The sequence below is a fragment of the Bubalus kerabau genome, chromosome 5, assembly GCF_029407905.1.
Source record: "Bubalus kerabau isolate K-KA32 ecotype Philippines breed swamp buffalo chromosome 5, PCC_UOA_SB_1v2, whole genome shotgun sequence".
Taxonomy (NCBI): Eukaryota; Metazoa; Chordata; class Mammalia; order Artiodactyla; family Bovidae; genus Bubalus; species Bubalus kerabau.
Window position 1 is genome coordinate 105,810,980 of NC_073628.1, and position 15,768 is coordinate 105,826,747.

At 59.9% G+C, this 15,768-nt stretch overlaps 2 protein-coding genes across 2 annotated transcripts; both read right to left on the bottom strand.

The window, feature by feature from the left end:
* Positions 1-2,007: 2,007 nt before the first annotated feature.
* VWA1 (von Willebrand factor A domain containing 1) lies at positions 2,008-7,224 on the bottom strand. The gene is made up of 4 exons (XM_055583630.1): positions 7,093-7,224; positions 5,451-6,008; positions 3,524-3,802; positions 2,008-3,413 (listed from the first exon to the last, which is right to left on the bottom strand). Exons 1-4 carry the CDS (start codon positions 7,157-7,159, stop codon positions 3,076-3,078), a joined length of 1,242 nt encoding a protein of 413 aa, XP_055439605.1. The 5' UTR covers positions 7,160-7,224; the 3' UTR covers positions 2,008-3,075.
* A 4,560-nt stretch (positions 7,225-11,784) lies between these two features.
* TMEM88B (transmembrane protein 88B) lies at positions 11,785-15,429 on the bottom strand. The gene is made up of 2 exons (XM_055583631.1): positions 14,709-15,429; positions 11,785-13,898 (listed from the first exon to the last, which is right to left on the bottom strand). The coding sequence occupies exons 1-2, from the start codon at positions 14,982-14,984 to the stop codon at positions 13,674-13,676; spliced, it is 501 nt and encodes a 166-aa protein (XP_055439606.1). The 5' UTR covers positions 14,985-15,429; the 3' UTR covers positions 11,785-13,673.
* Between the last annotated feature and the right edge of the window lie 339 nt (positions 15,430-15,768).

Here is a 15,768-nt window from a genome sequence, read left to right on the forward strand (position 1 = left end):
ACCAGCCATCTCCTGCTAAGATCACAGGAGCCTCTGATCCTCAGCTGACCACTAAGCACCAATCAGGATGCAAGCAGAAACCTTCAGTGGCACAGGCCACAGTGCCAGGTTTCCTTGGGCCTGCCTCAAGGGGATGGGGGGACATGGAGGAGAAACAACATCTATCCGGTAGGCCCCTCAAGCCGGGCCTGGACAGGCACTATCATCTGCCTTGGGGTTAATTCACCACCTGAGCCCTGCTCCCCACCCTGCTCACACAGGCAGTGTGTGTGTGTGGTGGCAGGGCACAGGAACACCAAGCACACTGAACTGGTGGGTGGTGTAGGTGCTGGGTGCCTGGGTGGGTGCCATGGGATGCTCAGAGGTAGGTGTTTGGGAAAATGGTGGCAGATCAGATTGCTAGAAGCCACCCCCCGCCCCCAATATACTCACCAGGCCAGGCGGACTGAGCTGCCATCTGAGGCCCCAAGACCACCTCTCAGCCCTGCAGTTGCTTGGATTAGGGGTTCTCCTTCCCATTAGCAGGGGGCAGCATAGCCAAACTGAAGCCGAGGGAGTAGCCGTGCCAACAGAGGTGGGGGTCTCAGCAATGCCCTCAGAATCAGGGCCTGGGCTCTCTGAAGAGGAGGTGCACAGAAGGGCCACAGTGGCCTGTGACCCAGTGCTGGGAAGGGACGGCTCCCCCTCCTCCCCAGCACCAGGTGGGGTACCAGCCTTTCCTACCAGAGCCCTTTCTTTTACTTGAAACCTTTCACAGGGCTGGTGTGTTTTGACAAGGAGTAAAGGTTTTAAAAAAGGCAGAGGAACCAGAGATCAAATTGCCAACATCTGCTGGATCATCAAAAAAACAAGAGTTCCAGAAAAACATCTATTTCTGCTTTATTGACTATGCCAAAGCCTTTGACTATGTGGATCACAATAAACTGTGGAAAATTCTGAAAGAGATGGGAATACCAGACCACCTGACCTGCCTCTTGAGAAATCTGTATGCAGGTCAGGAAGCAACAGTTAGAACTGGACATGGAACAACAGACTGGTTCCAAATAGGAAAAGGAGTACGTCAAGGCTGTATATTGTCACCCTGCTTATTTAACTTATACGCAGAGTACATCATGAGAAACGCTGGGCTGGAAGAAGCACAAGCTGGAATCAAGATTGCCGGGAGAAATATCAATAACCTCAGATATGCAGATGACACCACCCTTATGGCAGAAAGTGAAGAGGAACTAAAAAGCCTCTTGATGAAAGTAAAAGAGGAGAGTGAAAAAGTTGGCTTAAAGCTCAACATTCAGAAAACTAAGATCATGGCATCTGGTCCCATCACTTCATGGGAAATAGATGGGGAAACAGTGGAAACAGTGTCAGACTTTATTTTGGGGGCCTCCAAAATCACTGCAGATGGTGACTGCAGCCATGAAATTAAAAAACGCTTATTCCTTGGAAGGAAAGTTATGACCAATCTAGATAGTATATTGAAAAGCAGAGATATTACTTTGCCAACAAAGGTCCATCTAGTCAAGGCTATGGTTTTTCCAGTGGTCATGTATGGATGTGAGAGTTGGACTGTGAAGAAAGCTGAGCGCCGAAGAATTGATGCTTTTGAACTGTGGTGTTGGAGAAGACTCTTGAGAGTCCCTTGGACTGCAAGGAGATCCAACCAGTCCATCCTAAAGGAGATCAGCCCTGGGTGATCATTGGAAGGACTGATGCTGAAGCTGAAACTCCAATGCTTTGGCCACCTCATTCAAAGAGTTGACTCATTGGAAAAGACCCTGATGCTGGGAGGGACTGGGGGCAGGAGGAGAAGTGGATGACAGAGGATGAGATGGCTGGATGGCATCACTGACTCGATGGACGTGAGTCTGAGTGAACTCCAGGAGTTGGTGATGGACAGGGAGGCCTGGCGTGCTGCGATTCATGGGGTCGCAAAGAGTCGGACACGACTAAGCGACTGAACTGAAATGAACTGAACTGAAAGCACTCTCAGGAGACTGCAGGGCTGAGTTTACATCTGATTTATTGTATTTTATTTTAAAGGCTGGGTCATTAGTGGGGAAGATGAAAAGTGAGCACTGAGTCAGCACAGGTGTGGAGGAGGTGCCTGTGGGGCCACGTGGCAGCAGCATTGCCCGCCCCTGGGACTTGTCCAGTGGCCCCAGCACAGTAAGGAGTGACAGGAGGTGGACACTGCAGGGATGGCTGGGGTGCAGCACCCAGAGGCACCTTGCCTGTCCCTGCCCCAGCACAGAGGCCCTCCACCCAGCACAGGGAAAACCCTCTGCAAGTGCCAGCCTTGGGGCCCTGCAGGAACAGGCTCTCCTGTATCCAGGGTCCTGAATGCCAGGCTCTTGTCGCATTCTTCCCAAAAGGTGCCACCTGGGTCCCAGAGGCTGTGGCTGGGCCCAGGAGGGTTCTGGGTAGGAAGGCAGGGCCACTGTTCCCAGCAAGCAAAGCACTGCCCCCAAGCCAGCTGAGCATGCCAGTGAAGACTGCCTCTCCAGCCACCCAGCTGCTAACCACAGGATCTATTGCCAGCACTTCCCCGCCCCTTTTCCTGACACTATCCCCTCCAGGAAACCTTTGGGACCTGGCCAGAGCCAGCTCCTTCCCTTCCCACACTGGACCCGAGTGGCTGGTGGGAACTCAGAACAGCCATCTGGACCAAGCTCACTCAAACAGATGCCAGCCTTTGCCACCAGACCTGCTGGCTTCTAACACAAATGGGAGGCCCGGCTGCCCAGGCGCCCTGTGGCCCTGGGTCCAGAGCCATCTGGAGTCTGATGTTCTCAACGGGCCCCCTGACGCCTTGTCCATCTCCCCGCTAAATCCTGTCCAAAGGACACCACCGAGTGCCCAGGTCTGGACCGGGCAGGGGAGGGAGTCGCAACAGCACGCGCTGCTGCCATAGCTACGGCGGAAGGTGAGGCGAGGCTGCGTCCTGGAGGGCGGACGCCGGAGCGGGGCGCGCTCCTGCGCGGGGGTCCCGCGGGTCTAAGGCCGGTCAGCATCCCATCCCCGGGTCAAGACCCACCGGGATCGGGAGAAGGGGCCCTCGGGTGCGCGGGCGCGACCGGCTCACGGTTCCCGGCCCCCAGTCCTCTGCGGCTGGGGACGCGGGGCACGGCTGCGCTCGCCTTCGGGCGTGCAGGCCTTAGCTGACAGCGCCCTCTCGCGGCCCGAGCGGAAGGCTGCGGTCACGGTCACCAGGTAGGCAGTGCCGGGCGCCAGGCCCTGAAGCGTGGTGCTGTTCTCGCCCGCGGGCACCTCCACGCTCTGCGCGGCCCCGCCCCGCAGGGGCCCGACCTGCACGTGGTAACCGAGCGCGGCGTCCGGGCCAAGCGCCGGGGCCCAGCTCACGCGCAAGCTGCGCGGCCTGGTGTGCGAGACGACGATGAGCTCCGGCCCGGTCTCCTCTGCGCGGGCGTGGGGGTGGGGGTGCGAGAAGTGCCCGTGAGCGGGAGGGGGCCGCGGCGCCCAGCCGGACCCGTACCCCCAGCCCACCCGGCCCTGTGCCCCGCCTCACCTGGCAGCGTGCGCACCCGTAGGTGCTGTGATCTTAAGAGCCGCACGTTGGACTCCGGCACCAGGGCTACGTCGTAGTCCGTGTCTGAGTCCAGACCGGTCCAGGCCCAGCCCGTGGCGTTCCCTGGCAGCTGCTGACGACGCGCGGCCCCCGGATCCGTGCTGGGCGCCAGCTCCAACACGTAATAGCCTGAGTCTGCTGTCAGTAGGGACGGCCAGGCCAGGCGGAAGCCGCTGGATGTAACCTCGGAGGCATGGAGCTGCTGCGGCCACATCGCATCTGAGGGGGGTGCAGAGGGTGAGAGGACAGAGGTGGCTTCTCGCGCGGGTCTCTGACTGCTGACTCGGGGTAGACTCCCAGAGCCTTGGAGCAGGAGCGCCGGGAGCAAGGCTAGCTTCGGCCACGCCTACCAGATGCTAAGGATTCGCCAAAGCGCGCTGGCGCCAGGCTGGAGGAAGGACGTGAGTGCAACCAGCCCCCACCCCCCCACACCCCCCCCTCCGCCGCCTCCACCCCCCTGCCTTCGGCCGCTTCAGGAGCTTCCCTCCCCACCTCAGCTCCAAACCATAGCGGGCCACTTCCTACCCACCACTCAGTGGGCTAAACAAAGGGCACTCAAGGGTGGCAGGGTTCAAAATGATGTCAGAGGATGCCCTCCCCACCACTCGGGGCAGCACGAGTGACCAGCACGGGGTCAAGGATCAGTTCTGCTCTGGAGAGTCAAAGAAAAAGGGCCCACAGTTCAGCCAGGAGATGAGAGGCTACTGGAGAATGTCCTGAGGGGTAGGAGAGATGCGACAAGCCCAAGGGCAGCTGGACCTGGAGGAGAGTGTGGTGGGGGGACTCTAGGGTGGGACCCCCAAACGTTACTCCTGAGCTTTGATGCCAAGCTCCAGAGGGTCATCTCAGTGACCTGGCAGGTGGGTGAGGCTAACAGATGTCTACACAGGGTTAAGTCAGGACCTGATGCTGTGAACGCTGGGTGCCCAGCTGCCTGGCTGGCACTCCCCTTGCCCATCGCCACACACAGACCCTGCCCCCAATCCCAGGAGAGCCACCCTACTGCCTCACTGCCCTGCAGCCCTGGGCTTTTCCTGTCCAGCTGCTTGCCCTTTCTCCTGCTGTCCCCTTCAGGCTCAGCCCCAGCGGCTGACCCATGGGCCACCAGGGCCAGGTGCCCTGGAGCAGATCTTCAGAAAGACCCTCTACCTCCCTCCAACCCACAGACCAACTCCTTTCAGTTTCAGGTGGATGATTAACTGCAGGCCAAAATTCAGGAAGACCCTGGGGTTGTTGGCATTTTTTCAGTGGCTACAGCAAACCCTGCCAGTGACCAGGCCCTTTAACTCCACCTCTCTCCTCCCTGTCCCTCTCCCTAGCTGGGTCAGAGGGATCCAGAAGAAAGTCCGTGGGGAGCTGCTAGCCCCTGCAGCAGGCTCTCCCAGGCCCAGCCTCCTTTCCAGCAATCCCCAGCAGTGCAGTCTTGCTCAAACCCCCTTCCCCTGGGGAAAGTAGGGACCCAGCTCTGGTTGGGGGCACTCTCTGCCCTTCCTGCTCTGGCCCTCCCCCTTCCTCCAGGCATGGTGGGTCCATGTGCAGAGCTCTCAGGCTTGAAACCTGCTTCTCTACCTCTCCACATAGCCACAAGACACATCTGCTCAGATCCAGCCTGCGGGTCCCTCAGCCCTCACCAAAACCCCCCACTCTCCAGTAGGGAGCCTTACCTGAAGGTGTTTCCTCAGACCTGGCTTCTGTCCCACCTCAGCCCAGGTGGTGGGACCCCTGTGGTGACCAGTTGGAGTGTGTCCCTGGAGAAGCCGGGTGTGCAGCCCTGGCCTCTGCTCCAGGCATGTGAGCTCCTCCTGGAGTCTTCCCAGCCCTCTTTCCAAATTCCCAGCTGGGGTTCCCCAGGCCCCCTCCCACCTACCGAGGATGGAGCCCCTCAGTGCCTGGGTGATGATGTGCAGGTCGTCCACATCCACAAAGTGCAGGTGTTTCTCAGCGGGGGCCGAAGCGGCGGCAGACAGCTCCAGGAGGTTGCCCCGGCCAGTGCTGACGATGAAGACGGTGACCCCCAGGTCCTTCAGCTCCTGCATGGGGGGCCCCACGGGGTCGCTGGAGCCGCCGTCTGTCACCCACACCAGCACCTTGGGCACTCCCGGCCGGGCCCCTGCCGCCTTGGCAAACAGTTGCTCCTTGGCGTATGCCAGTGCCAGGCCAGTGTTGGTGTCGCCCATGCGCTGGGCTGCAGCCCGTATGGCATCCTGGACAGCTGAGCCTGAGCTGTGCTGGCCGAAGGGGAACTCGGTGTGCGGTCGGCTGCCCACATGCACCAGGCTGGCACGCAGGGTCCCAGGACCCACGGGCAGCAGGGCCGCCAGCCGCCCCAAAAACTCCCGAACTCGATTAAACTCATAATGAGACACGCTGGCTGAACTGTCCAACAGAAACAGCAGGTCCCCCTGAAGGGCAGATGCCGGAAGGCCTGGGGAAGAGGGGAGGGTTCAGCCCCTGGTGGTGGCCCCCAGACAGCCCCACACCCAGGGCAGAACCCCCAGGGCCTGAAATTTCCCTAAGCTGGCACTTGCCTTTACCCAGGGAAGCCCAGGCCAGCTCAGCTACACCTCAAAGGTCCTGAGATGGCACCCCAGGGGGAGAGGGGCAGTAAAGCCAACAGGAGGTCCGAACCCTCAGCAATTCTAGTTCTACACCCTGGCCACATACCAGGGGGTCCCTCTGGGCTCCTGTCTCAACTGCAAAGGAAAACTGACCCCTCCAAGCCCCCACCCACTCCCTGTCTTCAGCGGAATCTAGGCGGGCTGGAGCTCAGTGTCCGCCCCGCCTCCAGGAGTGGTGGGTGGATACATCTGGGCCACAGGGGCCTGGCTTCCTAGAAGTAGTCCACACAGCTCACCCTCCAGGTAAGGCAACCGGTGGGGGGTGGGGTGGAGGCATTCGGCAGCTGGGGAGACTGAGGACAGAGGAGGAGGCACGGGGAAGACAGAGCACTGACTGCAGCCTCTCCCACAGTCCAGAAGGCTCGGTTGGAGTCCTGACCCCACTTACGGATGATGTCATCCCTGCCTGGGCCCCATCCTCGGCTGTGTCCGGACCCAGGAAGCAGGTTACCTGCTGCAGCAGCCTGAGGGCCCGATCACCCCTCAGGCGACTACGCCTTGCTCTCTGCTCCCCAGGGAGCAGATGGGCCCCTAGGTCAGGAGCAGACAGCGGCCTGGGGTGTCTCGGGCCTGGTACTAGCCTAGGGGCCTCAGTTTCCCTCAACCTAGTTGAACGACACCAACCCTCTTACCATCCTTCGTCTAAGGGTCATTCCAAGCAAAGGGAAAACTGAGGCAGAAACAAGTCTCTCCGATTGGCACCGCCCACTTCCCCGATCAGGCCCTAAAATCCCGCCGAGTTGCCGGCGGGGCCTGCGCCTCACGTGGGTGGGGTCCCCCGCCTGCCGCCCCGGCCCCACAGCAGCGGAAGGAGAGCGTGGCTCAGCGCGGACATCAGAGGGTGGACGGGCACAGAGAGCCGAGCCTGACCCAGCCGCCTGTCTCACTCACCACGTTCCGCGCCGCTCCGCGCCAGCCGCAGGCTCAGGGCCAGGCCGATCACCGTCCAGGGCAGCATCGCGCACGACGGGACAGCAGCGCTCTCCCTGCACTGGTGTTTCGCTCGCTCCTGGGCTGTGGGGCGCGCGGCCGCGCGGGTCGAACCCGGGCCCCGCCCCCTGGAGGCCCCGCCCACCGCGGCCCGCCCCGAGGTCCCTCGGAGGCGCGCGCGCTGCACCGCGTCTGGAGGAACATAGGCTCTGCGGAGGCGCAGGCTCGGGAGGCCCAGGCGCGCGGCGACACGCTCCATTCATACGCGCGTGGCATGTACACACATAAACTCTTCGGTCTCTCTTTGGGCTGTAAGGCCTTGGGGTCTGCCCTGCTTCTACCCCCTACCCCCTTCCCCAGCCAGGAGCAGAGCAGGGAGCCACCAAGCTGGATCATGTGTCCTCAGCGCTGGGAGTCCCTGAAGCCAAGTCCAAGAGAGCCCCAGGAGGTGTTAGAGTGTGAGGGTGACACCAAACACAAGGCTTGGGAAGGGACAGGTGTATGAAAGCAAAGATCAGGAGGGCAGAACTTAGAACGTTGGGAGAGGAGAAAAAACCTCAGACATTCAAGGAGGGGTTTCTAAGAGGACACAAAGACCCCACCTCACCAGGCTTCTTGGAGGAAGAGGCATACAGCTGAGGATGGCTGATTCAGGCCTGTCGTATGTGACCATGCGGGGCCTATAGCTGTCCCCAGTAAGAGGCTCAGGGCCAGGGCTGAGGCCAAACTCCAGGACTGGGGCTAGACCTTCCCCAGCAGCACACTGGGGAAGCCCTCCAGGGACTCACTGTGACCAGGAACCTTGCAGCTCGGATCTTGGCTGGACCAGAGCAGAGGTGGCTGCCTGCAGGGGGCATCCTGAGGGACACTCAGCCCTCCCCCCCACCCACTCCAGGGCAAATTCCTTGCCCTCAGGTGAGGCAAGGCCGACAGAGTCCCGTGGGCCGGACTGCCCTCCTCCCTCCTAAGATGCCTTCCTGTGGGGTCACCACTGCCCTGTCCCAGCCACTCCTCTCTGAGGAGCTCGGTGCGGGGTGGCGGGGCACAGGTCCACATGGGGAGGCGGCAGGCCATCTCTGCCAGGATGTCCCCTCCCTTCCCCCCTGTCAGGAGGTGCTCAGCCCGGAGGACGGATGAAACTCAATGGTTTTCCTTCCTCCCTTTTTGTCAGGTGAGACGCCAGGCTGTGAGACAGGCTGGAGCTCTGACTTTGTCTAAAAAAGGAAGCAGCTCAGCTGAGCCTGAGTAGCTGGGGCAGGAACAAGCGAGAACTGTGTCCTTGCCACACCCCCCCCCCCTGCCGGGAATCTTGGCAGTGACAGGGCTGGCTCAGCTCCACAGACCTCAGGCCTCAGCTAGGACCAGAGACTGCATGGTGTTTCCGCCTGGGCCCCGGGGGGCAACAGTGGGCTTGAACCCCCCAAGTTCAGGGTGTACCGCCCAGAAGGACGGCTCCTGGCCCCCAGCCCTCCAGCAGATGAGGCTGACCAGGGCTGCTCTGGATATGGGGCCGTGAGAGGAGGCAGCTGAAGACAATCTGAGGGCCCAGCGGGGGACTGACCCAAGTACACGCATGCAGACACAACCTGGCTCATCCTTCACCTTGCTGGGCACCCACTAGCAGGGCACCAGGCCATGCTGGATCTGCCTGTGGCCTCCCCACTCGTGGCCAGCGGTGGGCCCAAAGTCACACCTCGGCTGTGCTGCTGGGCTGACAGGGAAGTTTCCCTTCTGGAAAAATTGAGCTGCTCTTCTTGGCCGCTACTCAAGCCCTTGAGGAAGCAGGCATCCTCCTCCCTCCAGCTCTCCATCAGAGGGAGAAAGGACAGGGGACCTGGCCTCGGCAGTGGTGACAAGGGCCTCTCGCCAGCCTTGGCTGAGCTCAGACACCTGCTTTGGCTGAGAGCCCGTCCTGATGCTCATGCTGAGCTCTGACTTGATCCCCGAGAGACTAAGACCATCCCAACCTCACTGGGTCAGCTCTGTCCCTCAGGCCCCCTGATCTGCCCTGTGGCTCAGCTGGCTCTACCACCACCCCTGCTGTTAACATCATGGAGAGTCTCCTTTACCCTGCCCCTCACTGAGCGGAGACATGGGCAGACAAAGATTCCCAGGGAATGTGGGAGTCAGCCAGGGGTGTGTAGTAGTCCAGGCCAGGGCTGGGCCTGAGGCAGGTACCAGAGGAAGCACAAATATAATGGCCTGGAAACCTCCTCTCTGAAGGAAGACGGGCCTGGGGGCAGGAGGGGCAGAGAAGGACCAGAGGGGGCCAGGACACAGCTGGCCCCAGTCCATGCCTCTCCCTCCACCGGAGCCAGCCCCTGCCTGACCCAGGTGTCCTGGGAACGAGGAGGAGAGACAGGGAGTCCCCAGTCGTCACTTCCTAGAACTCGCCCACCCTGCCTGTCGGTCCACAGGCAGATGGATGGGGATCCACAAAACCCAGGGACAACATTGCTCTCCAAGGCACTGGCCCTGCCCCCAGCCAGTTCACGGGAATGCGCCCTCCTCCGCACCATCCACGCCTACGCAGAGAAGAAGGGCCTTTTGTCCCCAGCTAGCTGTGGTCATGTTGACCCCAGGGAAAAGGACAGCTCCCGGGGCCTCTGACCCCAGCCTAGAGCCTGAGGGGCAGAGTGGCCTGGTCCCACCCCATCCCGTGGGGGTGCCTGTGCTGCTGGTTTTCACGTCAGTTGTATCTCACATAGGCACCCACACATGCTGGGAGACACAAAAACTGGAAGTGGGGGGCAGGTCCTGTGGGCCTGGGATGAGTGGCCAAGCTCAAGGCCCCCTGACCACACCCAGCAGTCGGAAGAGCAGAGGGAGGGGGTGGCCTACCACCACTCGCCCCGCTGCCCCACCCATACATTCTTTTAGACTCAACCTGCCTGTTTGTGGTCAGGGACATGCCAGGGCCTGAGGGCCAGTCCTGGGGGTCTGACTGTCCCATTGTTTCACTTCCTAAGTGCCCCAGCCTGTCCCTTGTGGCCCCAGAGACAACCCCTACCCAATCTTTCAGCCAGCGACACCCAGGGTGGCAGGTGGGCAGCCTGGTCACAGGGTGGGTGCCAACCCATCTGCACTCATCCTTCATCTCCATACTGGGCCCAGTCACATGACAGACTCTGCCCTGGGGACGCACAGGCCCTGGGGACGTGCAGGCCCTGGGCACAGCCCATGTCCTCCAAGCCCTGCCAAGCTAGAAGAGGGATGGGAAGTGGCAAGCTTGCAAAAATACATGTCTACTCATTTTTCCTCTTGGATGATAGCGTCATGTCAGAGCAGGTGGGCAGGAGCTAAAGGAAGTACCAGGGCTCCGGGATGAGGGCCTGCCAGTATGTATGAGGGCAGTAAGGAGGCCTGGGAGGCAGAAGGGCAGTGGCAGTGTTCATGGGGGAGGCAAGAGCCCAGGGGGAGGGTGATATCAGGCCTTGTAGACTAGAGGCAGAAGGTCAGAGCTTGGAGGCAGAAAGGCAGAAGGGCATCCAGTTGTTCCTGGGTTTTCAGCCTGTGCAAGAACTGCACAGTGGTGCCCTTCATGAGGTGAGACCCCCCTCCCTAGTTTGGGTTCCCTGTTCTGGAACCTTCTGCAACAGGGAGTGACCACCATGCCCTGTCTCAGCCCCAAGCAGGGTCCTGGCAGGCTTGTGTGGGGAAGGACAGATTTGTGTCTACACCTTGGTAGGGGGGCTCCCCATGGGTGAGGGTGAGGCCCGGGGGCAGGGGGAGGGACCTCAGGCCCTAGAGCCAGCAGGGAGCTCTGCCTAGTCCTCCCCAGCCCACCCACCACAGCTCAGTTTCTGGCTGACATGCCTGCGTGGGGGCAGGGCTCACAACTGTCACAGGGGGCCGGCTGTGGGGACAGAACGGGCCCCTCCTAGCTGCACACCACTCAGGGTGTGCCTGCAGACACCTGAGTTGCCAGGAAATACTTTGTGAATGAATACACGGCCCTGGGCAGATCAGGAAACCTCGCAAAGCCCAGACTCTACACCTGTGGGGTCTGAAGAAAACCCCTGCCAGGGGTGTGAGGGCCGGTAGACAGAATGTAGGCACGCCCTCACATGCACACACATGTATACCCATACACAATGCACACGCACATGCACCCACGGCCAAGTGCACAATGGCTGGGCAAGGGCCAGGGTGCTTGCAGAGATTTTTTTTTCCCCAAGGTGAGGGTCTCATCTTGGCCCACCCAGTAGCTCACGGCCTCTACACTCTACTTTCCCCACCCTGACAGCTAACACCCCAAAGCAGACCACTAGGCTCCTCCATCAACCTTCCACAGCCCCCCACAAGCGTTCCTTTTGTGAGTGGGTGGTAGTTAGAGCTGAGGCAGGCTGTCCCCGGGGCCAGCTGGAGGCCATGTGGGGCTTGGGTAGGCCTGGGAAGCCAGGATCCACCTTCTGAAAGGCAACTCAGCAGCTGAGCTCCCCAGGGTGGCCTCCCCACCCCCACCAAGCCCAGCTGTTGTTTTGATGACTCCAGGGCCAGGCGGATCCTCAGGAGAGCCCTTATCCTCAACGCTTGGCCAGAGCAGCCCGACCCTAGGCAAGGGGGGGAGGGCGGTCTCAGACCAGGAAAGCTCTCCTTGGGCATGGGGCAGCCAGCCAGGCTCCCGTGTGACTGGCCACAGACAATTGGAAAACCCCAAGGACTCCTGCTGAACCTGAGCCAGGCCCGCTCCGGGCCCTGTTCAAGCCACAGCTGAGCCTCAACCTTGGGCACATCTGGACCCTGGTCTCCTGGTCACAGGTGGAGTCCTGCTGGCAACAGAGTGTGCTAGGACCTTCCCAAGGTCTTCCAGCTATTACTAGATTCTGGACAAATTACAACAAACACATCTTTAATACACTGCTGGGCTTACAAGGAAGTAGATCTCTCCAAGCCCCCTCCCTCCAAGAAACACTAAAAAGAAGTATATAAATAAACAAACTGAAGAATAGTGAACAGAAACCAGGATGCTGAAGTGAAACAAACAGGAAAGCAGAAAATTCCCTGAACACAGGATGGAGACCCACACCACATGAGAGCCACAGGCCCACGTGCATGGTAGGCTATCAACCAGGTCCCTAATAGGGACACAGGCTGGGCACGCCTCACAAGGGCATCCTCTCTGGAGGGACATGGCTGCAGAATTTTCACAGGTGTGGGCTGACGCTTACCAAGTACAAACATCAAAGAACAACATGCAATTACTGAGTCAGCAGAAACAACAAATAACAGATTTAGACCCCAAGGCAAAGGAAGTGTAGTTGCTAAGTGCAGACTATAAAATAACTCTGTGTGAAATGTTCCTGCTGGAATCCAAAACACGACCATGCACCAAGAGACCATCCAAATGATCAGATGTGGATAAGAAATGAGTAGTATAACTTATGAGCTTCCCAGGTGGCGCTAGTGGTAAACAACCTACCTGCCAATGCAGGAGACCTAAGAGACGCGGGTTCGATCCCTGGGTCGGGAAGATCCCCTGGAGCGGGGCATGGCAACCCACTACAGTATTCATGCCTGGAGAATCCCATGGACAGAGGAGCCTGGCAGACTAGTGTTCCTAGGGTCGCAAAGAATTGGACGCGATTTAGCTCACAAACAGTATAACTTGTAGATATGCGTTTAGTTGCTCGGTCGTGTCCAACTCTTCCGGACTCCATAGACTCTAGCCCGCTAGGCTCTTTTTGGATAGGAGGACAATCAGCAGATTAGACACAACCAGTGCTTAGTGAACTAGAAGAGGAAGATGAGGAAATTGCCCAAAACACGTGCAGCACAGGGAGACAAGAAGGAAGACACAGAAGAGAAATTAACTGACAGGAAGTATTAATGTAGTAGGTGTTTCCCAAGAAAGAATATGTGGAATGAATGAGGCAGCGTTGAAGAAATAATGGTTGAGAATTCTGCACTACTGATGAAAGATGTGAACCCCTAGGAACGGGAAACAAACACAGTGTGTACCAAAGGAATAAGCCAGAAACATGCTTGAAAGCAAAAAACACAAAAGACGGAAAATATCTTAAAATTAGAGGAACTGACAGAGCCCTTGCTCTAACGCTGACGCAGGCCTACGGCTGAGCCCCGCACACTCCGCTGCTCTGGCTGTTGAACCTCTGTAATCGTGGAGTGTGGAAGCCTCCGGAGCAAGTCTCCCCAGCTCTACAACTCTCTGACCAGACGGCGGCCCGCAGGGTCTGCCCGTCGTCGGGGCACAGGAGCCTTGGGCAGTCCCAGAGGCAGAAGCCAGGAAGGCCGCTTTTCTGAGTCTGGCCTCGCGCCCCTTCTCTGAGGGCCATCTCCCTGCTCCCTGGGGGGCGTCCCAGCCCCTCGGCTGCTGCGGGGAGTGCGGGGTCGGACGAGGGTGGGGAAGGGCCGCTCAGTTCCGGGGGAGTCCGGTGCCACCTCGCGGCACGTCGGAGCACTGCGGTCGCGCTTGCCGGGCAGGGATTTGAACGCAGACCCTTGAGCTCGCCAGCCTGGGGCCACTGATGGGGGACACAGGGTAGTTCGAGGGCCTCCGGGATTTGAAGAGGCGTCTGAGGTCACACCCAGGCGCAGAGCTGCTTCTCCCCGTCGGACTGGCGGCGGGGTCCGGGGCTCCAAGTAGGGGGCGGCAGCAGCGAGTGGAGGCGTCGTGCCAGGCGGGCGCGAGCGGCCGAGGCGAGCACCAGCAGCGGAGGCAGCGAGAGGAAGCCCAACACGATGACTGCCGCGGAGCCGCGGTCGGACAGCAGCGCGCGGCACGCGGGGCGGGGCGCCGGGTGGACCTGAGAACCGGGCGGATGGTCAGGCGGGACGGTGGTGGGGGGTGGGTCTCAGTTCCGGGGCGGGGCCCGAGGTCGGGCAGAGAAGAGGGGGATGGGTAGGGTGCAGGGGCTGGGGCTGGCTGTGGGCCAGACATTTCCTAGCCGAGGATGGGAGATGAGGGACCCAGGCGGTAAATGACCGGAGTAGGAGTCCCCTGAGAAGAGGCTCAGAGAATAGCTCTCTGGCTCCCCAACCTCCGCCTTCCTCCTCTCTGTGCTCTCCATGGTCCTACCCTACGCTGGCATCTGACCCCGAAACCCTACCTCGGGGTGCCCCCAGCTGGTGTCGACCTTCTCTTTTGCAGTCAGCGTTTGGTCCCCCTCCCCTGCTGTATGCCTACAGAAAGAGGCACACGGGGCCCACCTGCCTATACCCTCCCCATCCCAGACCTAGCCATAGCCCATCCCACAGGTGGGGAAACCCATCCCCCAGTAGGATGGGTCCTCAGAGGGGCTGTTTTGAGGGGCCTGAGGGGTGGGGGCTGTGGACTGGTTAAATCCGACAATATCTTTATCTCCTCTTCCTGGAAGCCTTCTCCTCTCCCCACCCTGCCCAGCTGTCCAGGCCCTGGTGGCCCCTGGTACAAGGCTGAGAGGCCTCAAAGAAGGGAGAGAGCCATCCCCTTGTTGGCAAACAAAAGCTCTTCTTTTGCTGTGGCCCGTGGCAGGGCGGGGGGCTTGGCAGAAGAAAGGGCTCTTTAGGGAGGAGCACGCGCACTCCCAAGGACCCCAGACAGTTCCCCAGTCTTGCCCAGGGAAGGCTCAGCTCACCCTCGAGTGACACAGGAATCCCAGGTACACGACGGCAGCTGCAGGCAGCAGCACCAGCAGGAACACAGCTGCAGGCAGCAGCAGGTGGAGCAGGAGCCGGGCCAAGGCCCATCCTTGGAGCAGCAGGGTCCCCAGACCTTGGGCAGCCAGGCTTACCCACCCTGGGGACATCAGGTCTGAAGCCTGGTGGTCAGGAAGCCTCCGGGGCAGCATGGGTGCTGTGTCTGAAGGGTCTCCTCCCTCATCCTCCTCTGTCTCCCTCTGCTGATCACTCATGCCCTCAGCAGTGGGCCTGGTGGGCTCACAGCAGCAGTCACGTGGCAGGACTGAAGCCCCTCACCCCCGTCAGATTAGCAACCTTTTAACCCTAGTCACCAGGTCAGATCTCTGCTCAGATTCTAGCAACCGAAGAGTGAACCCAGCTGGAGGAAAGGACCCTGGCCCAGGTAGTTGCACCCCTGACCATCCGTCTCCAGGGCCACACTTGAGCGGCAGGTCCCTGTTGCCAGGCTGACCCTCTCTCTCTGCCAGGTTCCTACAGCTCTGGCCCTGGCCAGCAGTCTCTCCGCCGGCCCCTGCATGCTCTGGTCAGAGCCTTCACAGCTGTCCTGACAACTCTGCACTGGGCCCTCCTCCCTCTGGGTCCCGCCCTCTCCCCGCTTCCAGCCCCTGCACACAATGACTTCATTTCATCAGTCTCAACTGGCAATTAATTGCCCCATCAGTAGCTGCCTCAGAGAGGTCAACACCCAACCTACCTCTCAGCCCTAGTTCCCCTGGTCCCTTCATCCCCCACACCTGGCCCCTCTCAGCATCAGAGAAACAGCCCCAACAGATGCAAGCCTGTTGAGAAGGCACACGAGCAGTGCATGTGAAATGCTTGCGTGGGACTCAGCACACAGTAGGTGCTCAATAATGGCAGCTGCCACCACAGGCATCCTTTTTGTCAGAATCCAATCCATCCTGAAAACAGGGGGAGTGTGTACTCCATTATTTCGAGTAAGGGGGGAAAAGCATTCCTAGCCCTTCCCAAAACCCTAATTTCTCCAAATGTTACCAA